Source organism: Garra rufa, chromosome 16 (assembly GCF_049309525.1).
Source record: "Garra rufa chromosome 16, GarRuf1.0, whole genome shotgun sequence".
Lineage (NCBI taxonomy): Eukaryota > Metazoa > Chordata > Actinopteri > Cypriniformes > Cyprinidae > Garra > Garra rufa.
Window position 1 is genome coordinate 42,534,358 of NC_133376.1, and position 24,689 is coordinate 42,559,046.

General features: G+C 36.6%; 1 protein-coding gene across 2 annotated transcripts; it reads left to right on the top strand.

Annotated features, from left to right (window-relative positions):
• Positions 1–489: 489 nt before the first annotated feature.
• gabra6a (gamma-aminobutyric acid type A receptor subunit alpha6a) lies at positions 490–23,677 on the top strand. 2 transcript variants are annotated; one of them, XM_073821235.1, is made up of 10 exons: positions 490–633; positions 745–851; positions 2,189–2,256; positions 2,703–2,923; positions 4,522–4,604; positions 4,677–4,820; positions 6,985–7,137; positions 12,245–12,492; positions 17,481–17,716; positions 19,639–23,677. In XM_073821235.1, the coding sequence occupies exons 1-10, from the start codon at positions 599–601 to the stop codon at positions 19,649–19,651; spliced, it is 1,308 nt and encodes a 435-aa protein (XP_073677336.1). In that variant the 5' UTR covers positions 490–598; the 3' UTR covers positions 19,652–23,677. The 2 variants fall into 2 exon arrangements, with proteins under 2 accessions (XP_073677336.1, XP_073677335.1); XM_073821234.1 differs by having other exon boundaries at positions 4,522–4,820.
• Positions 23,678–24,689: the final 1,012 nt, after the last annotated feature.

Genomic DNA, 24,689 nt, shown 5'->3' on the forward strand with positions numbered 1-24,689 from the left:
CTACTGGAGTGGAGATTTATGGCTCAGCGTAGGAGAAAAAACTCAGTTTGAGAAAACGGCCTTTAAAATATGCATTGTAGTTGAAATCTATTGCCACAAATAGATAAAGTGCTATACAAGAAAGACTTAACAGTGTCTTTTGGGTGTTTTCTTTTCACTAGTCTGAAGAAACACTTTATGAAACACCAAAAAGCCAAAAATCTCAAAGTTGACAGGAGCATGAAAAACCAGTGTTTTTGCCTGCAGTGTCTCCTCTTAACCCTAGCTATGGAAAATCAAACAAGACAACAACACTGGCTATGTTTATAAAAGCTGAGAAACTCTAGCAAGGTCTTGTTTGCTAGCTCAAGGCTAGTTCGCTAGATGAACTACTCTTTAACCTGTTGCTAAAGAAGCAAGTGGATTTTTCCAATCCTTTAATTTGATTATCCTGAAAGCATTTTATGTCACATCCAGCCCTCCATTTACTGTCAGCCGTACATTAGACAGAGCTTCAATGCATCTAGAGCGCATTATACATCACATTACGAGCGCTAACCATTGACAGCTTAATTAAATTGATCTTATTTTGTATATATTTACTTTTTTTGCCACATAAATGGCTCTTCTTTTGGCCTTGTTATGCCTCACAAGGTGAGTTAATAGACTAAGCAAGGTTGAAATGACTTTTTTTACGTCAATGCTTAATTTAACCTGACTTAGGTCTAAATTCACTGAAAGTGCTAATGATTTCTCTCCATGTAGTGTTGCAGATGTATTAGGAAAGCAAAGGATAAATTCTGAAAATATAACTCGGATTCTAGACCGACTTCTTGAGGGTTATGACAATCGACTACGCCCGGGATCCGGAGGTAAGCATAGGCCTCATATTATATATATTTGAATGAGAAATTATTTTATTATGTGTTTCAAAGGTGACTGTCTTGTTTTGTGTTCACATCAAATCAAATTGACCAAAAGCGATTTTATCATAAGCAGAAAGCTTTTGAATGCAAGTAACAGTGTTGGGAAAAGTTACTTTTAAAATTAATGCATTACAATATTGAGTTACTCCCTAAAAAAGTAACATTAGGTTACTTTTGCATAACTTTATAAATCTGGGCAGGGCTTGCTTGTTTGTTTTTAATATAAAAAGTTCTATTTTTGTCAAATGTAAAAGCATTTTCACACCAAAAGCCTCAGGCTTAGAGAAAAGTAAATTGGCGTCTGTACAGTAGACTGCAGAAGAAAAAATGTCAACTCTTCAGTAATAAAAAAGGAAAACAAATGTTAGATTATCTTAAGTAATTTTTGCTTATTAGTATGGATGAATTGGATCATCGAAGGTCAGCAGCAAAGACATCGGTTAATAAAATGGGATTAAATACATAAAGGATATTTGTATTATTTAACATATTTAATTATTGCAGGCTTGTGTTGAATTTCACTGTTTTTATTCATTTTGAGGAATACTGTATCTTTTTTTTAGTGAGTGAGATATTTTTTTTTGCATGTTCACATTTATTCTAGAACTATAGTAACATCTTACTCACAATTTCTCAATCAATGGAGGAAAAAGTAACTCAGATATATTTTTGTCAATTAAAAAGTAATGCGTTACTTCACTAGTTACTTGGAAAAAATAATATTATTGCATAACTTGTAATGTGTTACCCCAAACACTGGGAAGCAAAGGGTCTATTTTAATGATTTAAATAACTTTTGTGAAAATAAAATGTCAAAATATGGTCCATCATCATTCAGCATAACATATATTTATGTAAAAATGAAACAACATACTCTGATCTATACTGCAAAATATATAAAAGAATAAGTGACCATAGTACCTTTATATTATATTTTAAAGATTAAATACTTATTGCTGACAAATGGGTAAAATAGTGCTTTGAAGGATAGTGGGGAAGACTGGTAAAGAATTAAAATGACAAATTATTCGTGTTTTTAATGTCATCCAATGATTCTTGTTCAAAATATGCCTGACAGGAGTTTTATGTTAAAAACTATTCTTAAACTAAATTACATTTTTTTTGTAAATCATGGTAAAAATGTACAATAGTCATTTTTTTTTTTTTTTTTAGAATTTTTGATGCATTCTGATGCATATGGAAAACATGTAAAGCTGTATTAATTTTGCTGTAACAATATAATGGATAATGCATGTAAATGTAATCTGTGATTAACTTTGCAGTCTCTATAACTGAGGTGAAAACAGACATATTTGTCACAAGTTTTGGACCAGTATCTGATGTTAAGATGGTAAGAAAAGCATCCAAATGTTTTATTTTTGTATTATATTAAAGTACAAATTCAATTTAGCTACATCCTTAAAAATAAAGGCGCTTTAAAAGGTTCTTCCCAGCGATGCCATAGCATCAAAGAACCATTGTTGGTCCCACAAAGAAGTCAACCTTTTTATAATCTGAAGAACCATGTTTGCCACCAAGAACCTTTTGTGAAACAGAAAGGTTCTTCAGATGTTAAAGGTTCTTTATGGAACCATTTAGACAAAAAAAGGTTCTTCTGTGGCATCGTGATTCGTGATAATAAGTTTTATTTCCGTCTCACATGCTGTTCAAACTAATATCAGTAAGCAGGTCTCACCCACACAATGCCTAAAAAAGATCTCAGATTATAAATTCATATCAGTTGTAAGCATAAAAATAAGAAGGATTCACAAAAATAAATAGTTGTTTCTCTCTCAGGAGTTCACCATGGATATGTTTTTCCGCCAAATGTGGGTTGACGAGAGGTTAGCCTTCGAGGGGCCCATTGAAATCTTGCCTTTGAACAACCGCATGGTGGACAAGATCTGGACGCCCGACACGTTTTTCCGCAACGCGAGGACGTCGCTCTTACACAACATGACGTCTCCAAACAAGCTGTTTCGAATTATGCAAAACGGAACTGTTTTTTACACCATGAGGTAAAACAATCAGATAAGGTGAGTTTTTAAGTCAGAATTGTGAGATATAAAATCGCAATTCTGTGAACATTAGTCTTTTTCTCAGAACTGTGAGATATAAATGCACAATTGTGAGTTATAAAGTCAGAATTACTAGATATAAAGTCAGAATAGTGCATTTATATCTCACAGTTCTGAGGAAAAAGTCAAAGTCGCAATTGTGAGAAAAAAAAGTAAAAAAAAAGTAAAAAAAGACTGTTTCTCACAATTGTGAGTTTATATCCTGCAATTCTGACTTTTTCTCAGAATTGCGTGATATAAATGCACAATTATACGTTTTAAAGTCAGAATAGTGCATTTATATCTCGCAGTTCTGAGAAAAAAAGTCAGAACTGCGAGATACAAAGTCGCAATTGTGAGAAAAAAAGTAAAAAAAAGTAAAAAAGACTATTTCTCACAATTGTGAGCTTATATCCTGCAGTTCTGACTTTTTCTTGCAATTGCGACTTTGTATCTCGCAATTCTGACTTTTTTTCTCAGAACTGCGAGATATAAATGCACTATTCTGACTTTAAAACTTATAATTGTGCATTTATATCACGCAATTCTGAGAAAAAGTTAGAATTGCGAGATACAAAGTCAGAATTGCAGGATATAAACTCACAATTGTGAGAAATAGTCTTTTTTTTACTTTTTTCTCACAATTGCGACCTTATATTTTGCAATTCTGACTTTTTTTGTCAGAAACTGCGAGATATAAATGCACTATTCTGACTTTATATCTAGCAATTCTGACTTTTTTCGTGCAATTGCGACTTTGTGTCTCGCAATTCAGATTTTTTCTCAGAACTGTGAGATATAAATGCACAATTGTGAGTTATAAAGTCAGAAATGCTAGATATAAAGTCAGAATAGTGCATTTATATCTTTCAGTTTCTGACAAAAAAAGTCAGAATTGCAATTCAAAGTTGCAATTGCAAGAAAATAGTAAAAAAAGAAAAGACTATTTTTTGCAATTTTGAGTTTATATCCTGCAATTCTGACTTTATATCTAGCAAATCTGAGTTTTTTCTTGCACAATTGCAAGAAAAAAGTTCTGACTTTATATCTAGCAATTCTGACTTTTTTTCTCAGAACTGCGAGATATAAACTCGCAATTCTGACTTTTTTTTCTTGCAATTGCGACTTTGTATCTTGCAATTCTGACTTTTGATAAATGCTCAATTGTGAGTTAAGTCATGAATTGTTGTTGAGTTCTGAGAAAAAGTCAGAATTGAGGGATACAAAGTCGCAAAAAAAGTCAGAACTGTGAGACACAAAGTCGCAATTGCAAGAAAAAAGTTCTGACTTTATATCTAGCAATTCTGACTTTTTTCTCAGAACTACATGATATAAACTCGCAATTCTGACTTTTTTTCTCAAAACTTTGAGATATAAATGCACTTTTGTAAGTTTTAAAGTCAGAATGGCTAGATATAAAGTCAGAATTACACTCCCAATTTTTTTTTTTTTTTTTACTATTTTTCTCTTAGTTGCAACTTTGAAACCCTCGAAAGTCTGTTTTAAATCCTGTTGCAAATAATTTGGCTCACTGAATGTCTGTTTTCTCTATATTTTAGGCTGACTGTAAGTGCTGAATGTCCAATGGTGTTGATGGACTTCCCTATGGATGGACACACATGTCCTCTTCTGTTTGGAAGCTGTAAGATCTGTCTGTCTGTTTTTACATCCATCTGTCCCTCCACCATTTTTCAGCTGCATACTGTGTTTTCAGATGCTTACACCAATCGTGAAATTGTCTACACATGGAGGAAGGGTCTTCAGGCATCGGTAGATTTTCCTCCAGAATCGTCAAGCTTACTTCAGTACGACCTTCTGGGCCAGACTTTGTTCAGCAAAACATATAAATTTAGTACAGGTATTAATTATTTTTCTTAAATACTACAGATGTAGCATGACAGATGTCTTGTACTATTACTAATAGGGGTGTGCGATATTTGTGGTTTGTGGCAAATTATAAAAGCGAAAAATATTCCTGAATGGGTTTTTGTTTTTTTGATATGTGTAAGTCCACTACTGAATAAAAAAAAAGGTTATTACGACTTATCTCGCAATTCTGATTTCTCAGAATTGTGAGATATAAATTTGCAATTTTTAAAAATAAAATCTGAATTGCGTGATATACACTCGCAATTCTGATTTTTTTTGCAATTGCAACTTTGTATCTTGCAGTTCTGACTTTTTGTCTCAGAACTGGGAGATATAAATGCACAATTGTGAGTTATAAACAGTTCAAAAAGTCAAAAAAAATTTTGTATATTTTTCTCTCAATTGCGACTCGTAATTCTGGCTTTTTTATATATTGTGAGATACAAACTTGGTTATAAAGTCTAAAGAGAAAAAAAGACAGATTGCGAGTTTATATCTCACAATTCTGACTTAATAACTAGCTTTTGCGAGTTTATATCACGCAATCGTGATTTTATTTCTCAGAATTGCAACATTATCTGAGTTTCACTCAAAATTGTGCATTTATTTACCACAGTTTTGAGAAAAGAACTGTAAGAATTTTGAGATGTATAATGAAATTACCAGTTATAACGCCAAAATAGATATGAACTCGCAATTCTGTGAACATATACGTTTTTTTTTGTTTTTTTTACCTCAGAACTGGACTTTATAACTCTTTTATACAGAAAAAACTTCAGACTTCATTGCGAGATACAAAGTCGCAATTGCAAGAAAAAAAGTCAGAATTGAGAGTTTATATCACGCATTTCTGAGAAAAACAACAGAATTACGAGATACAAAGTTGCAATTGCGTGAAAAAAGTACACAAAAAAAGAAAAAAATACTTAATTGTGAATTTATTAAATATTTTTTGTGAGTTTATCTTCTGCAATTCTGACTTTATATCACGCAATTCTGATTTATTACTCACAATTGTGCATTTATATCTCAGTTTTGAGAAAAAAAAGTCAGAATTGCAAGATATAAACTTGCAATTGTGAACATATCAGTCTTTTTTGACTCAAAACTGGACTTTTTTTACAAGTGTTACAGTGGCTCGCAATTCTGAGAAAAAGTCAGAATTGCGAGATACAAAGTCGCAATTGTGAGAAATTTTTTTTTTTGTGAGTTAGTTTTTTAGTGAAAAAAAGAATTGCAAGATATAAACTTGCAATTGTGAGTTATTAAGTCAGACTTTTGAGAAATAAACTAGTAATTCTGTGAACATATCAGTCTTTTTTTTGCAATTGTGACTGTGTCTCACAATTCTGACATTTTCTACAAAGTCGCAATTGCAAGAGAAAAAGCAAAAAAAAAAAAAAAAAGGACTATTTTGTATCACGCAATTCTGACTTTATAACTCACAATTGTGCAATTACATCTCACAGTTCTGAGAAAAAAATTCTGAATTGTGAGATGTAAAATTGCAAGACAAAAAGTCAGCAGTTACCTTTTTTTATTTTTTATCCAGTGGTGGAAATGGGCTTCCATATAAACTAGCCAAGTAAAAGAACATTACACAAAATATTGTTTAATTACCACTATCACAAGAAATCACATATTGCACTCCCATATTACCATAGTAAATGACTTATCTAATTGTGTGTGTTAAGAACTACAAGTCAGGCTGATTCCAGCCAGCTTCCCCTCTGAGAGGCAATCTAAGATGCTTAACTGATCAGGCCTAATTCATGCTGCCTGTCTTTAAAAATAGCCGCGTTACAATAAGCCTGCTCAGCCTCTGATCGTGTCCCGAGGATGACCGGGGGCTCAGTAATGAGGCAGGCAAAAAAGCAGGGACCACTTGCTGGGCAGCCATCAGATCTGTGGGAAATGGATCAGGGTCACATCCAGAAGAAAGATCTGTGTTTACTTTTGCTTGTGTGACTTTGCCTTTTCTTGGAATCAAGGACAAAAGTTAAGAGTTGGGAGCCAAAATTCCGTCTAAATGTTTTGGAGCTGTGTTCGGCCAAATGGGCTTGATCGGAGCATCATATGCATGTGTGCGAGCTGCCGAATTTGCACGATTTGTCTTCATCAGTGTCCTCCACTAATGTCTTGGCACCCTTTAGGTCTGTATTCCGTCCAGGTTGTCCATTTCTATCTTCAGAGGAAGCTTGGCTACCATCTTATCCAAACGTACATCCCATTGATTATGGTGGTTGTGCTGTCACAAGTCGCATTCTGGATCAACAAGGAGTCTGTTCCGGCTCGAACAGTGGCTGGTATGAGTGGGTCTTATTTTTCTTTGAGTATAAAGATTACATTGAACATCCACACTATCATTCGCTTTGAGAAATTATTGCTATGTAAACTTAGCTGTTAAAAAAACTGAATTAAATGATTTGCGAAGTTCTAATCTGAAACTAATGATTTGTAAACCTGCTCAGAAGTCCTGATATGAATCAAATGATTCTCGATTTGTGCTCCAAAGTCCCAATCTGAATCAAATGGTTGGCTAACCTGCAGCAAAGTCCTGATATGAATTAAATAATTTGCAATTCACGCTCTGAAGTCCCAATCTGAATCAAATGATTCGCCATGCGTTTTCCGAATTCCGACCTGAATCAAAAGATTTGTGAACCCGCTACGAAGTCCATCTAAATCAAATTTGCGAACCTGCAGCAAAGTTCTGAAATGAATTAAATGATTTGCAAACCATGCTCCGAAGTCCCAAACTGAAATAAGTGATTCACAGTTCGAGCACCGAAGTTTCAATCTAAATTAAGATTTTTTTACCTGCTTCGAAGTCCTGATCCGAATCAAATGATTCACGATCCGCTCCCTGAAGTTCATATCTGAAGTAAAACATTTGCAAACTCGCTCCGAGGTTCCAATCTGTATCAAATGATTCACGCTCTGTAGTCCCGATTTTAATAATGGTTCGTGATCGGATTTTTGATTTTTATGATCGGAAATTTAGTCATCATTTGCTCACTGATGAGTTTCTTTCTTCTATTGAACACAAAAGAATATTTTGAAGAATGCTGGTAACCGGATGTTGCTTTTGGCCACTTCAAACCACGCTTCAAAGTCTTGATCTGAATCAAATAATTTGTGAACTATGCTCCAAAGTCCTGATCTTAATCAAATGATTCACGAACCACGCTCTGAAGTCCCGATCTGAATCAAATGATTCACGAACCACGCTCTGAAGTCCCGATCTGAATCAAATGATTCACGAACCACGCTCTGAAGTCCCGATCTGAATCAAATGATTCACGAACCACGCTCTGAAGTCCCGATCTGAATCAAATGATTCACGAACCACGCTCTGAAGTCCCGATCTGAATCAAATGATTCACGAACCACGCTCTGAAGTCCCGATCTGAATCAAATGATTCACGAACCACGCTCTGAAGTCCCGATCTGAATCAAATGATTCACGAACCACGCTCTGAAGTCCCGATCTGAATCAAATGATTCGCGAACCACGCTCTGAAGTCCCGATCTGAATCAAATGATTCGCGAACCACGCTCTGAAGTCCCGATCTGAATCAAATGATTCGCGAACCACGCTCTGAAGTCCCGATCTGAATCAAATGATTCGCGAACCACGCTCTGAAGTCCCGATCTGAATCAAATGATTCGCGAACCACGCTCTGAAGTCCCGATCTGAATCAAATGATTCGCGAACCACGCTCTGAAGTCCCGATCTGAATCAAATGATTCGCGAACCACGCTCTGAAGTCCCGATCTGAATCAAATGATTCGCGAACCACGCTCTGAAGTCCCGATCTGAATCAAATGATTCGCGAACCACGCTCTGAAGTCCCGATCTGAATCAAATGATTCGCGAACCACGCTCTGAAGTCCCGATCTGAATCAAATGATTCGCGAACCACGCTCTGAAGTCCCGATCTGAATCAAATGATTCGCGAACCACGCTCTGAAGTCCCGATCTGAATCAAATGATTCGCGAACCACGCTCTGAAGTCCCGATCTGAATCAAATGATTCGCGAACCACGCTCTGAAGTCCCGATCTGAATCAAATGATTCGCGAACCACGCTCTGAAGTCCCGATCTGAATCAAATGATTCGCGAACCACGCTCTGAAGTCCCGATCTGAATCAAATGATTCGCGAACCACGCTCTGAAGTCCCGATCTGAATCAAATGATTCGCGAACCACGCTCTGAAGTCCCGATCTGAATCAAATGATTCGCGAACCACGCTCTGAAGTCCCGATCTGAATCAAATGATTCGCGAACCACGCTCTGAAGTCCCGATCTGAATCAAATGATTCGCGAACCACGCTCTGAAGTCCCGATCTGAATCAAATGATTCGCGAACCACGCTCTGAAGTCCCGATCTGAATCAAATGATTCACGAACCACGCTCTGAAGTCCCGATCTTAATCAAATGATTCGCGAACCACGCTCTGAAGTCCCGATCTTAATCAAATGATTCACGAACCACGCTCTGAAGTCCCGATCTGAATCAAATGATTCACGAACCACGCTCTGAAGTCCCGATCTGAATCAAATGATTCGCGAACCACGCTCTGAAGTCCCGATCTGAATCAAATGATTCACGAACCACGCTCCGAAGTCCCGATCTTAATCAAATGATTCGCGAACCACGCTCCGAAGTCCCGATCTGAATCAAATGATTCGCGAACCACGCTCCGAAGTCCCGATCTGAATCAAATGATTCACGAACCACACTCTGAAGTCCCGATCTGAATCAAATGATTCACGAACCACACTCTGAAGTCCCGATCTGAATCAAATGATTCACGAACCACACTCTGAAGTCCCGATCTGAATCAAATGATTCACGAACCACACTCTGAAGTCCCGATCTGAATCAAATGATTCACGAACCACGCTCTGAAGTCCCGATCTGAATCAAATGATTCACGAACCACGCTCTGTAGTCCCGATCTGAATCAAATGATTCACGAACCACGCTCTGAAGTCCCGATCTGAATCAAATGGTTCACGAACCACACTCTGTAGTCCCGATCTGAATCAAATGATTTGCGAACCACGCTCCGAAGTCCCGATCTGAATCAAATGATTCACGAACCACACTCTGAAGTCTCGATCTGAATCAAATGATTCACGAACCACACTCTGAAGTCCCGATCTGAATCAAATGATTCACGAACCACACTCTGAAGTCCCGATCTGAATCAAATGATTCACAAACCACACTCTGAAGTCCCGATCTGAATCAAATGATTCACGAACCACACTCTGAAGTCCCGATCTGAATCAAATGATTCACGAACCACGCTCTGAAGTCCCGATCTGAATCAAATGATTCACGAACCACGCTCTAAAGTCCCGATCTGAATCAAATGATTCACGAACCACGCTCTAAAGTCCTGATCTGAATTAAATGGTTCACGATCCACTCCCTGAAGTTCATATCTCAATTAAAACTAGTGGTGGGCAAAGATAATTTTTTTTAATCTAGATTAATCTCACTGTAATCTTGGAATTAATCTAGATTAAAATGGCTAATTTGAATTCTGCTGAAGGCATTCAGAATTAGGGATGCACCGATCCGTATCGGCCGATCACTTGCGCGTTTTGTCAGTAAAGCCGGTTCTGTAATCAGCGGTAAATGCCATCAGGTGCGTGATTTCACGTTGAGCTGTATATACTACACACAGCCATTGTTTACCGACGAGCTGCGCACTTTCACACTGATAATGAACATTGATTTGCGCAGCTCGTCGGTAAACAACGGCTGTGTGTAGTATATACGGCTCAACGTGAAATCACGCACCTGATGGCATTTACCGCTGATTACAGAACCGGCTTTACTGACAAAACGCGCAAGCATGATCGGCCGATTCGGATCGGTGCATCCCTATTCAGAATATGTGTGCTACCCAAATAATGACTAAAAGTAAGTCTTTGAGAACGGGTTTCTCAAGCCAGGTGGTGCATTAGATCAGGCGGTCATCTCCTGTTTCCAAAATGCAACCCAAACTGCTCGACAATTGCATTTACAACACAATTAACTAAATACACAGACGCGCACGAGCATGGAAATCTGCGTGCATAGTCTTCGGTTAAACTGCGTTGCTTTTAGAAGCGTCAATTCAGTGGTTGCATATAGTTTAATGTCTTTATTTCGGGATTATCAAAGTAAATTATAACTCAAATTTGAGATTTTACTGGGGCACAGCTGATTTTCGCTGGGGTGCGTGCCCCAGTAAAAAGGGTCTAGCAACGCACCTGCCCTGAAGCAAACCTGGCGGCTTCATAACTGCATCCATGTCAGCACATCACATTTGATGTGGTAATTTCACAGTAGGCATACACACAGGTTGAAGACTCGTTCTCGCCCCCTACAGTGCAATTCGGCTAGGTATACATCTGCGCTAAAATATCAAGGTGAAAGTCATCATAGTTTGCGTTGTATAGACCCAGCTTCCAAGTCCCAACCCAACTTTGAGAATAGATTAACGGCTGTATTTTTTTTATTGCCCGATAAGAGTCTCATGTTAACGCAGCACGTTAACGCTGATAACGGCCCACCACTAATCAAAACATTTGCAAACTCGCTCCGAGGTTGCAATCTGTATCAAATGATTTGTGCTCTGTAGTCCCGATTTTAATAATGATTCACAATCCTATTGGAGCGCTTCAAAATGTAAATCATTTTATGATGCGATGGTTTAACTGATTCAGAGTTTGAAAAAAAAAAACTAAAAAATGAATGGCTCTTTTGATCTGGTTTTTGCTAGTGAATCGCTTGAGTTGCAAGTTTGAATCAATCAGAGCGATTCCAGCACAAATGGCTCACTCAATTGAATTGAAGGACAGCTCCCCTGCTGAAAAAAGAGCATATGCTGGTTAACTAGGTTTTGGTGCTGGGATGCTGGTTTTAGCTGGTTAATGCTGGTCCTCAAGGGCCAGCATAAACCAGCAAAGGACCAGCATAAACCAGCAAATGGCCAGCATAAACCAACAAAGGACCAGCATAAACCAGCTAAAACCAGCATCCCAGCACCAAAACCTACCTAACCAGCATATGCTGATTTTTTCAGCAGGGTCACCCAAAAATGTATTCCAAACTTACCTGAGTTTCTGTCTTCTGTTGAACACAAAAGAATATTTTGAAGAATCTTGGTAACTGGATATTGCTGGTAGCCATTGACTTCCATACTATGGAAAAAAGAATATTCAGCAGACATTTGGTTACCAACATTAATACAGGTTTGGTGCAACATGAGGGTGAATAAATGTGGCAAAACATTAATTTTAGCTAGTTCCTGTTCAGGGTTCGTTTTTCATGTTTTCAATGTTTCTGGGATAATGTCTTCATGTAAATCTGTACTTGCATCTTCACATAATCTCCTGTGACCTTCAGGAATCACCACTGTGCTCACCATGACCACTCTGAGCATCAGTGCCCGCTCCTCACTGCCTAAAGTCTCCTATGCCACTGCCATGGACTGGTTCATTGCCGTCTGCTTTGCCTTCGTGGCTTCGGCCCTCGTTGAGTTTGCTGCGGTCAACTACTTTGCCACGCTCGAGGCCAACAGGGAAAAACGCCGGCTCTCAAGGGCCTCCGTTCTTGAGTCCATAGCTCAGGGCAGCGACGACGAGCCAGAGACGGTAACTATCTCCTGTGAGCCTTGTTTAATTAACACCACACTCTGGTCAAAAAGCACAGCCGACGGAGCTCCCAGTTATAGGATATGCACAACACGAGCGCTGCTCTTCACAAACCAGTGAGCTGTGTCACCGTTATTGTGATGCTAAATGAGTGTCGCTGAAGCTGCATATATGTGCCTCCCACAGGGATGCTTAAATACCTCTAAAGACATATTTAGCACGCATAACTAATCATAGCACATGGCTTAACCTTTAATGTGTCCACTGTTGTGTTCAAAAGCGAATTGTTCAGGTGTTCAGTGAGGGGTCATTTATCTGCTCTCTTGCAGCCACGTGTGAATAGTGGTTCTTATCTGTTGTGCTGAGTTGGATATGGTAATTCTACAGGCGAGTGGCATCTCTCGGGACCGCTGTCACGCGGGGAGCTCATGGTTGGTGTTTTAAAAATAGCCGCCCGTATTAAAACTGCGAGCCATGACTCTTATAATCTCTCACCTGTGCTGCGGATCCACTTGCTCCAGTTCTCTCTGGCTTACAGATGGATGGGAAGGTAGTATATGGGCATGAGGGGTGTAGTTTAACCTCTTATTTTTATAAAGTGCAGTAAAGTGTTTTTGAATATATTGGAATATATTGGATAGGCCAATGGCTATTTTAAGAATATTTTGGCTTCTGTTCAGCAAATGATTCCTGGTGAAATCCAGTCATTTTATGAGTTCATGCAATGTAGAATTTCTAGTTAGGGCCAATGATTACCATACACAGAATAAACCAATTTTTGGTGCAAATATGAACACGCAGGAAGCCGTTGTGAATTTTGTGGAAATATTATATGGAATTGAGTGGAAATATATTGCTGTAACAAAATTCTTGGTTGTATGGATTCTTAATGGTGTGAACAAATGTGTTGGCTCCTTTAAGTAAATTTTGATCTTTAATAACTGTCCATTCTCTCCTTAAATATGAAGAGGTCAAACAACAGATTAGTAAGTTCATCCAAATTTCAGAGAAAGCTTTTGGACGTAATTAAAATATAAGTCAGACATGGAAGTGAGTTGCTGTTTTTGTCACTCTTCTGAGGAAGATGTCATTCACTTGTTTCGGCAATGAACCAAATAGACACATTTTGGCCAGATAAGAAAAAGTAACTTACACAATTGTGACTGTAGTTATGGCAACCATAAATTAACCATGGTTTTGCTACACTAACCATTGTTTCACAATAGTATTTGTAGTAAAACTGGGGTTTTTAAACAAAAAAACAAAACAAAACATGGTTACCACACGTTTACTATATTTAAGCTTAATTTAATTAAGATTTTTAATAGTTTAATGTTTCGTAGTGTATCATAAAAAAATAAAGCAGATAAAAAGAATCACGGACCCTCAATGAAGTCCCGAACTGAATCAAATGAGTCGCGAACCCGCACCGAAGTCATAATATGAATCAAATAATTTGTGAATCCCGAATCAGTTCCGATATCAATCAAATGATTCACAATTTGCCCTCCAAAGTACTGATCTGAATCAAATGATTCGCGATTTGCAAAGTCAAATCAAGTAAAGTGCCCTTGCGGTCCGCTCTACATCCAAAATTTCTATCTGAATCAAATTATGAATCAAATGATTCGCGAACCCGCATATGAATCAAATGATTTGCGAACCGCGCTCGGTTCCTATATAAATCAAACAATTCACAATTTGTGCTCCAAAGTTCTGTTCCGAATCAAATGATTCACGAACCACGCTTGGTTCCTATATAAATCAAGCGATTCAAAATTCGTGCTCCAAAGTTCCGATCTGAATCAAATGATTCGCCATTCGCACTCTGAAGTCTCGATCTGCATCAAATGATTCACAAACCCGCATATGAATAAATTCATTCATGAACCGCAATCAGTTCCTATATAAATCAAACGATTCGCAATTCGTGCTCCAAAGTTCAAATCTGAATCAAATGATTCGCGAACCACGCTCGGTTCCTAAATAAATCAAACGATTCGCACTCCAAAGTTCCGATCTGAATCAAACGATTCGCACGCCAAAGTTCCGATTTGAATCAAATGATTCACGAACCGCGCTCGGTTCCTATATAAATCAAATGATTCGCACTCCAAAGTTCCGATCTGAATCAAACGATTCGCAATTCGTGTTCCAAAGTTCCGATCTGAATCAAATGATTCACGAACCGCGCTCGGTTCCTATATAAATCAAATGATTCGCACTCAAGTTCCGATCTGAATCAAATGATTCGCGAACCACGCTCGGTTCCTAAATAAATCAAACAATCCGCACTCCAAAGTTCCGATCTGAATCAAATGATTCACGAACCGCGCTCGGTTCCTATATAAATCAAATGATGAAATTTTATTTTATATGAATAAAATCATTCGCGAACCGCGCTCGGTTTCTATATAAATCAAACGATTCGCAATTCGTGCTCCAAAATTCCGATCTGAATCAAATGATTCACGAACCACGCTCGGTTCCTAAATAAATCAAACAATCCGCACTCCAAAGTTCCAATCTGCATCAAAATGATTCACAAACCCGCATATGAATAAAATCATTCGCGAACCGCGCTCGGTTCCTATATAAATCAAACGATTCGCAATTCGTGCTCCAAAATTCCGATCTGAATCAAATGATTCACGAACCGCGCTCGGTTCCTATATAAATCAAATGATTCGCACTCCAAAGTTCCAATCTGCATCAAATGATTCACAAACCCGCATATGAATAAAATCATTCGCGAATCGCGCTCGGTTCCTATATAAATCAAACGATGGTTACCACACGTTTACTATATTTAAGCTTAATTTAATTAAGATTTTTAATAGTTTAATGTTTCGTACTGTATCATAAAAAAGAAAGCAGATAAAAAGAATCACGGACCCTCAATGATGTCCCGAACTGAATCAAATGAGTCTCGAACCCGCACCGAAGTCCTAATATGAATCAAATAATTTGTGAATCCCGAATCAGTTCCAATATCAATCAAATGATTCACAATTTGCACTCCAAAGTACTGATCTGAATCAAATGATTCGCGATTTGCAAAGTCAAATCAAGTAAAGTGCCCTTGCGGTCCGCTCTACGTCCAAAATTTCGATCTGAATCAAATTATGAATCAAATGATTCGTGAACCCGCATATGAATCAAATGATTCGCGAACCCGCATATGAATCAAATGATTTGCGAACCACGCTTGGTTCCTATATAAATTAAGCGATTCGCAATTTGTGCTCCAAAGTTCTGATCTGAATCAAATGATTCGCCATTCGCACTCTGAAGTCTCGATCTGCATCAAATGATTCACAAACCTGCATATGAATAAAATAATTTGCGAACCGCGCTCGGTTCCTATATAAATCAAACGATTCGCACTCCAAAGTTCCGATCTGAATCAAATGATTCGCGAACCGCGCTCGTTTCCTAAATAAATCAAACGATTCGCACTCCAAAGTTCCGATCTGAATCAAATGATTCACCATTCACGCTCCAAAGTTCCCATCTGCATCAAATGATTCACAAACCCGCATTTGAATAAAATCATTTGCGAACTGCGCTCGGTTCATATATAAATCAAACGATTCGCAATTCGTGTTCCAAAGTTCCGATCTGAATCAAATGATTCGCAATTCGTGCTCCAAAGTTCCAATCTGCATCAAATGATTCACAAATCCGCATATGAATAAAATAATTTGTGAACCACGCTCGGTTCCTATATAAATCAAACGATTCGCAATTCGTGCTCCAAAGTTCCGATCTGAATCAAATGATTCGCCATTCGCATTCTGAATGGTCGATCTGAATCAAATGATTCGCAATTCGCGCTCCAAAGTTCCAATCTGCATCAAATGATTCACAAACCCGCATATGAATAAAATCATTCGCGAACTGCGCTCGGTTCCTATATAAATCAAACGATTCGCAATTCGTGCTCCAAAGTTCCGATCTGAATCAAATGATTCGCCATTCGCATTCTGAATGGTCGATCTGAATCAAATGATTCGCAATTCGCGCTCCAAAGTTCCAATCTGCATCAAATGACTCACAAACCCGCTTATGAATAAAATCATTTGCGAATCAAATTCATGATCCAATCGGAGTGCTTCGAAACTTGAATAATTTTGTGATGCAAAGGTTTAACTGATTAAGAGTTTCAAAAAGCTCTGTTTCCATCATTATATGTGCTTAAAACCATTTAAAACCATTACAAGCGATGTCGAAATTCAAAAAGGAATGGCTCTTTTGATCTGTTTTTTGCGAATCGCTTGAACTGAATGATCAGAGTCACGAGTTTGAGTCATTCGGAGAAGTTCCAGTGCAAATGACTCACTCAGTTTATTCAGTTTGTTCTTCCGCTTTTCGCGTCTTCAGCCATGTTTGCACGACACTGCCAGTACTACTATTGGTTTAGCTCCCTAATTTTACGAGATTAGCTGAAATAAACGAAAAGATTATGATGTTTAGAGAGAAAATATCCATTTTTTCCTACCAAATTTAACTGCTTTCCATGTTGAAGACGTCACACAAATCTAACAGGATAAAACACACAAAATTCAAAGTATCTGTGCATTTTCACAATAACTTAAAAGACTGTACTTCTCTAAAATAACATTTTTCAAAATATCTAAATAAGCTACTTACACTGTAAAAAGTGAACAGTTGGATCAACTTAAAAAAAATACTTAAATTGGTTACACCTAAAAAATGTAAGTTGATTGAACTAAGATTATTTAAGTGTGATTGACCACACTTAGATAATCTTAGTTCAATCAACTTAATTTTTTAGGTGTTACCAATTGATATTATTTTTTTAAGTTGATCCAACTGTTCACTTTTTACAGTGTAGAAGGTTGATCACAGAACAGATGATGCCATTGACTTCCATAGTATGGATACCCAAAGTGTTGGATTCTGTCTTTGTTATATGTCTTATATATCAGGTGGAACTGATTCATTTACTGTTTGTTTTGCCACAGCCTCAGTCTGATACCAGTGGCTTTAGCCGCAGAAGACGGGCAAACTCTGTGTCCGAGGCACCCAGGACTCGCTTTCCCATCTTCCTTCAGGGCTCAGCTGTCCCACCCAACATGATGTTGGCAGGCACCAGTAACATAGACAAATACGCCCGCATCTTCTTCCCTTTGGCCTTTGGGCTCTTCAACCTCATCTACTGGTACATATACCTCAGCAAAGACACCTTGGAAAAGCCCAGGTTTGTGCACTTATAACTGCTCACTGACACAAAAAACGATCTACTAGACATTAACGAGGGAGTTTTTAGCATTTTTATTACGTTGTGTTCATTCTCTCAGTTCTTTTAGAATGTAATTAGTTATAAAGAGGGGAAATCACAGGCAGCAATGAAATGAAATGTGTGCTCACGTCCTAGTAGAGCTCAAATTACAACTTGTAAACTCTAAATTGTCTGACAGAAATTATCTTGTTTTCTTGAACACTACACGTCATGTGGAAACTAAACATAGTGCTGATTCAGCAGGAAAGTCTAGTTAAGGCCAGACACTGCAGGTGAATAGAGTAGAAAAATTAACTAATAGTTATCACCTTACTTACCCAGTTGATTGATTACACTGATAATTGCAAACATTTTTTGTATTACAAGTTTTCTAAAATGTTAGGTTTAAATATGCAAATGAAGCATTATTTATTGAAATATGCGCTTTAATATTTGCATACATTTCTAGTACAAAAATCTAAACACTGGATGAAGTCAGTTTCAAAATGTTTGTTTCATTTTTTTTTTTTACATATTAGAGTCAAACGTTTTAAAAGAGGAAATTTTGTGTATTTCATTTCGTCACGCCATAATTCCGAAAAAACGTAGAACAGCCAGGAAACACTATATTTTTTTTTTTACCATTTTTTGGAGAGTAAATTGTTGTATAAAATCAAGCAAATTATATATGAACAAATCCCTCTGTAAAAACCTTCGGGATATAGACAGGAATAAAAATGTAAAGTTTGTTGTGTGTAAGTGCTACTGAAGTGGAGATTTATGGCTCAGTGTAGAAGAAAAAGTGAGATCTCTTATTGAAGTCCTTAAAATTAAAAAAGTAGTGCTTAAAAGGCCTGGAATTTCATTTTACAGTATCTGTGCGAACCCTGTATCATTTATTTATTTATTTATTCTAAACATTTTTTATCTCATCAGACAAAGACTAACTCGTCTGACTCGTATCCATTTTTTATCTCTGAAAACTGTAGGATAAACACGAGTCCAAATTTATAACATAATTGAGACATTATGTTTCACAATCTTAAAAACGAGCAACAACATTTTGGATATAGGCCATAATGCATAATATATAGGCCTCTTAAAGGGACAAGGTCTTGTATTGTGATTTCTTTCCCATTTATTTTTCCTGAATTGGACATGGTGTGGTTTTCATATTTATTTCTGCTCTGTAGCTTATCCTCTCATCCCATCTCCACAGAATGCCGTAGATGTATTTTTGAGTAAACTATGATGGCACACAGGTTTCCACATGAGGATGTAAATACATAAATAATTTCTGAACTTAAACAGCCGCAGGACTCAAGCAGGTGAAAACAGGAGAGATGATGTTCCTTCTGGGTGACTCTGTTGCTGCGGCTGTTGAGGTCAGAGCCCCATCCAAGATTTATCAAGGCCAACTCTTTAAAAAAAAAAAAAAAAATCCTCTGCTATAGCCTATATATATATTTTCCTCTCCAGAATCCTTGATTCATCTGATTTGTTCAAAGGGATCATGAGGCAAACGTCACATTTAATCCCAAATTTCCCTCAGTGCCGAAGGCGTGAGATTTACCGAATCAAGAAAATCAACACATCCTCTGAAAATAGAGTCACTTATCAAACTCAAACGCTGAAGTTTCATTATTTGTTTTCCTGAGGGCAGCTAAAGGCAGTCATTTGAGGCCTTTCACAACGTAGCGCCAGAAATATACAATGCAATAACGTACGCTCTCTGCATTAGCACCCTGATTTCACACGGAAAAAATGATTTTCATCAAACATTAATCACTGACGTCAGGACACGAGCGATGAAAGTGTGTGCGAGGCTGTGAACGCTTGTATGCCACGTTTTCATCTCTGCTGATCTTGTATTTGTCTTTGGTTGTGTTTTATCTCCACAGGGAGATCGAGTGAGTTTCTCTTCGGCAGTAAGAGCGTGTGCTCTCCTTTGGACTGCTCTTTCTCTGTCTCTCACTTTCGTCATCTCGCAACTTCATCCCTGATAGAGCGCGAGGCTGTCTGACACTATTTGACGAGCATTTGATCCTGTTCCTTTCCTATTTTATCACCTATATAGACTTTCCACTCCATTTGCCTTTATATTCGCAGCCGAGGGCCACGTCGTTATCCTAACCCTGGTACGCTGCAAACTCTCTGGTTCTGCTCTAGTTCTGCTCTTCTGCATGTGTGTGTGTGCAGCACACTAAGGAGTTGATGACATAATCTGCAGCTCTAACTGGTGATGCAACATTGAACCAATGCTTTCAGTGGCCTGCCCTCTACAGAGACACGGCTCACACTGCACTAGATCAAAAGCGCTGGGTTTATAGTGAAGGCTTCAAAGAATTCGCCTTGAAAATAAAGGAGAAAAAGTGCATCCACAGAACTGAACTTTTACGGGCGCCATTTACACAGACGCGTACGGTGGCTCTCCTGACGCGGCGGCGCCGTAATATAGAGATAAAGTAAATCTCAGTGTGGGGGGTGGATATTTAATATGTATTCTCAGCTCACGGTCTATTTGATGTTCTCTGATGTTTCTCTGTGCATCTAGATCTCAGCTCTCTCTCTGTTGGGAGAACATGCACCTGCCCAGGAATTAATAAATGCAAACAATTCAAACAGTTGTGCAATGGCTTTTAAAATCCTATTTGGAGGAGACAATGTGGCACTGAAAAATAAACATGAAGGTGCTAATGTAAAAATCTCAGGGATTATGTACTTATACTTGCATTATGTACTTGCGTAATATGCTTTAGTGTTGTTGTTTCTTAATGCATTTGTCTGATGGTCAATTCATGCAATCCGCTAAATATTTCATGTTGTGTTACGGTCATTTTCTGAGAGGATCACTGAGTTTTTTTTTGTCATAATAGCCAACAATACATTATATGGATCAAAATTAAAAAAAATTATTTTATGCCAAAAAGCAAAGATCATGTTCCATTAAGATATTTTTTAAATATATATATATATATATATATATATATATATATATATATATATATATAGTCAAACTACAATTTATAGCAAAATGAAGTGACATATTATACCCAAAAATTGTGGACTACCAGTAAAATTTATAAATTTATAAAAATTTGGGACCAAAGATTATTCAGACACTATGACCTGACCTTGTTTTGCTGAAGTGTTTTTTTCTTTAACTTGCTAATGTGACCTTTTTACACCACAGACTGAACAAAATTAAGCATTGCTTGGTAATTGCTTGAACTAAATTGGTATTATCTAATTGTGTACTTAAATTTAACAGCTGACAGCTATTCAACTTGATTCATTACATACCTTTCTATTAAAGTTATCTGACATTATCAAGGTAAATTTGTTCTGACACAGATTAACTCTGAGATCTTGTCATATTTTATTACCATTTTCTAAACTATAGCGAATAAACTGATAATGTGAAAAATGTTGAAGGTGTCTGAATAAACATTTACTATATATATATATATATATATATATATATATATATATATATATATATATATTTACACACACACACACACACACACACACACACACACACACACACACACACACACACACACACACACACACACACACACACACACACACACACACACAGTGCACAAAGTACACCCCCTCTGAATAAATATAAAATAGGTATTTTCTTAATTTTCACTAATATAATTAATGGAAAGCTGGCAAAATTGAAATGTATTAAACATATACTTAATTAAAAACAAAAAAAAATATGCTAATATTTTCTGTAAAATAAGTAAGAAATAAGTAAGAAATTAGTACACCCTAGATTTAATTCATTTGGGCCTGTATTCGCAAAACATCCTAAGGAGTAAAAGTAGCTCATAACTTGCCGATTTAGGAGAAAATCTTAAAAATAATGGGCGCGTCAATCCTAAATTTAGGACTCCTCTAAGAGTATTTCACAAAGCATTTAAGGGCTAAAACTAGCTCCTAAATCTGTGAAACATTAGGAGTAGTGAAGAGGACTCCTACTGTAAGTCACTAAGACCAAATCCCAAACTAGGCCTATCCTCTCTGCTGAAAAAAAAAAAAAAACATTCATCAAAGAAATTCTAATTGTTTCCATTACAAATACTATTACAAATATTACAAACCATCAACTTTTAACAATGAAAATCATAAATAAATGGTTTCCTGTACTGTTTTATGGGACATATTCCATTTGGATTTAGTGTTTTTAACAAACAACCAATAGAAGGTGACCAATTGTTATCATTTTTTAACCAGTAAAAACATAAACATTTTGTAATTTCCCAGGGCAAAAATGACTGTTGCCAGCTATCTGCCTTGGAACATAAACATTTTAGGAACATGTTGCATTAATTGGCACACATGTTTTCCCGCGCATCTTTTTTGGTTTTGGAGGTTATCCATAAATATCCAAATTTTCATTTGATTATATCCTTGTTTTCATTAACAGGTTGGGTAAGAAGCTGTTCTTGAGTCCAGTTTGGTTTTATTTTACGTTTGCATGCCTTACTAGTAGCCATGATTATTCTAGTCTGTCAATTAAAATGTTTATATGCATATTTGCTAATTGTTTATGAGAAGCACATATGAGTGGCTGACAATTAGCTGAACATATGTGACCCTGGACCACAAAACCAGTCATAAGGTTAAATTTTACAAAACTGAGATGTATGCATCATATGAAAGTTCAATAAATAAGCTTTCTATTGATGTATGGTTTGTTAGGATAGGGCAATATTTGGCCGAGATACATCTATTTGAAAATCTGGAATCTGAGGGTGCAAAAAAAAAAAAAAAATCAAAATACTGAGAAAATCACCTTTAAAGTTGTCCAAATTAGGTTCTTAACAATGCATATTACTAATCAAAAATTACATTTTGATATATTTATAGTAGGAATTTTGCAAAAATTCTTCATGGAACATGAACTTTACTTAATTTCTTAATGATTTTTGGCATAAAAGAAAAATCAAAAATTTTGACCTATGCAATGTATTTTTGGCTATTGCTACAAATATACCCCAGCGACTTAAGACTTTTTTGTGGTTTTGTGGTCCAGGGTCACAAATGTTTTGTGAATACGGGCCCAGATGTATAATATTCTAGTCAAGTTCATGACAAATTGTCACATCTGTCCTGTTTAACTCCTGGTGGACGACCTCCTTGAATGCCCTGGTCTTTAATGGGGAGTGTTGCTCAGCGCGTCTCTACAGAATCTGACACAGGTGCTCAAGAGTGTTAAGATTGAGTGAAATACATGATCACTAAAGGAGTTTCAATGTCGGAATAATGCATATCTTCATTGTCATGTTGAAAAATGCCCAACAATGCTGTTTCAGGGTTTTGTTACATCACACAGTGGTGTGTGAATTGATGACAGCATTGATAAAGCATAACTTTCTCACACCTTCAGCACTCATACATCCCTATAGAAGAGCTTTACTAAGACTGAACGTCGCTGTGGGAACCAGGCACGTCTCACTGTACTCCTCCTCTAGCAACAACATAACATAAACATTTTGGATGCTTTTAGATCTGAAATGACTTAGACTTAGAGTATGGATTCCCAGAAGTCTATACTTTGTAAATATGGGCCTTGGAAGGATTAAATGAGTTTATTGTGCTTTGGCTACAGTAGATAGTTCTGGTGTGGATAAACAGCCATCCATGTCACTTCTGCAGGCTGCGTCTTACTCTGTCAGATAAACAGTCACAGCTTTTTCTGACTCTGAGACACTTACATTGTATTTCTCCTGCTCTTTTATAGCAAAAACACACTCATTACTGAATGAAAACTTAAAGTGAAAGCCTGATTATTTGGAGCCTTGTCACAAGTCCATTGTTTTTAAATGTCTGTGTTACTTCTTCTATGTTTTCACACTTAAAACAGTATTCCTCTTGTTTCATTGTCTTCTTTTATGCTAAGAAATAAATATCCTGACAGTTCTCTCTCTCAAGCGGTTTCATTGTTGTCAGCATTCAGCCTGAGAATGATTCTGTGGATGTTATAACACTTTTAATTGTCAAAAATTGCTTATCTTTGACAGTTTTGGTTCAACATACTTACCTGCTGATCAAAACTTGCCTTAACCTTACACCAGAAAATTTGATTTCATTTGATTTAGTACCTTTCATGAGGGTGTACTAAGTTTTGCAACACTACATTTTATCACTTTGATAAGATTTTTTTTTTTTTTTTTCCTGAATAACATTCTTCTTTGATTGCTGATCAAGCAGATTTGCTGAAATATTATATCTGTAAAGAACCCTTAAATGTCTTCTAAGTAAAGACTAATTGATGAATTTGTTACGTTTCATAGGGGGTGTACTCATTTATGCTGATCACTGTTTATATATTTACATTTATTCATTTAGCAGACACTTTTATATACTATCTATATCAATATCTCTCTCTCTCTCTCTGTATATATATATATATATATATATATATATATATATATATATATATATATATATATATATATATGCAGAGTTTATTTGCAAAAACAGATAACTTTCCATAAATCATGTTTTTTTTTTTGTTTTATTGTGATAGTTATCTTTATTTATTTTATTTTATTTTATTTTTCATTTCATTATTTAATAAAAACATCCCAAAACTGCTGTTTGATTGATATTACTTGGAATGCAGAATAAAAAACATGATTTATTAACATTTTTAACAACAGAGTTATTTGTTTTTGCAAATGAACTCTTCATATATGAGTGAACCCTTGTCAAAATCATCCACAGATTAGTTCTGTCAAATCACAAATAATCGCATCCAAGGTAAGTTTTTGTTTACATAATTTATGTGCGTGTACTATATAGATTTATTATGTATGTACTATATATTTATTATGTATGTACACACACAAACAGAATATATTTATAAAATATTTACATGCATATATTTATGTTCATATATATAAATATTTTAATATATAAACAACATATT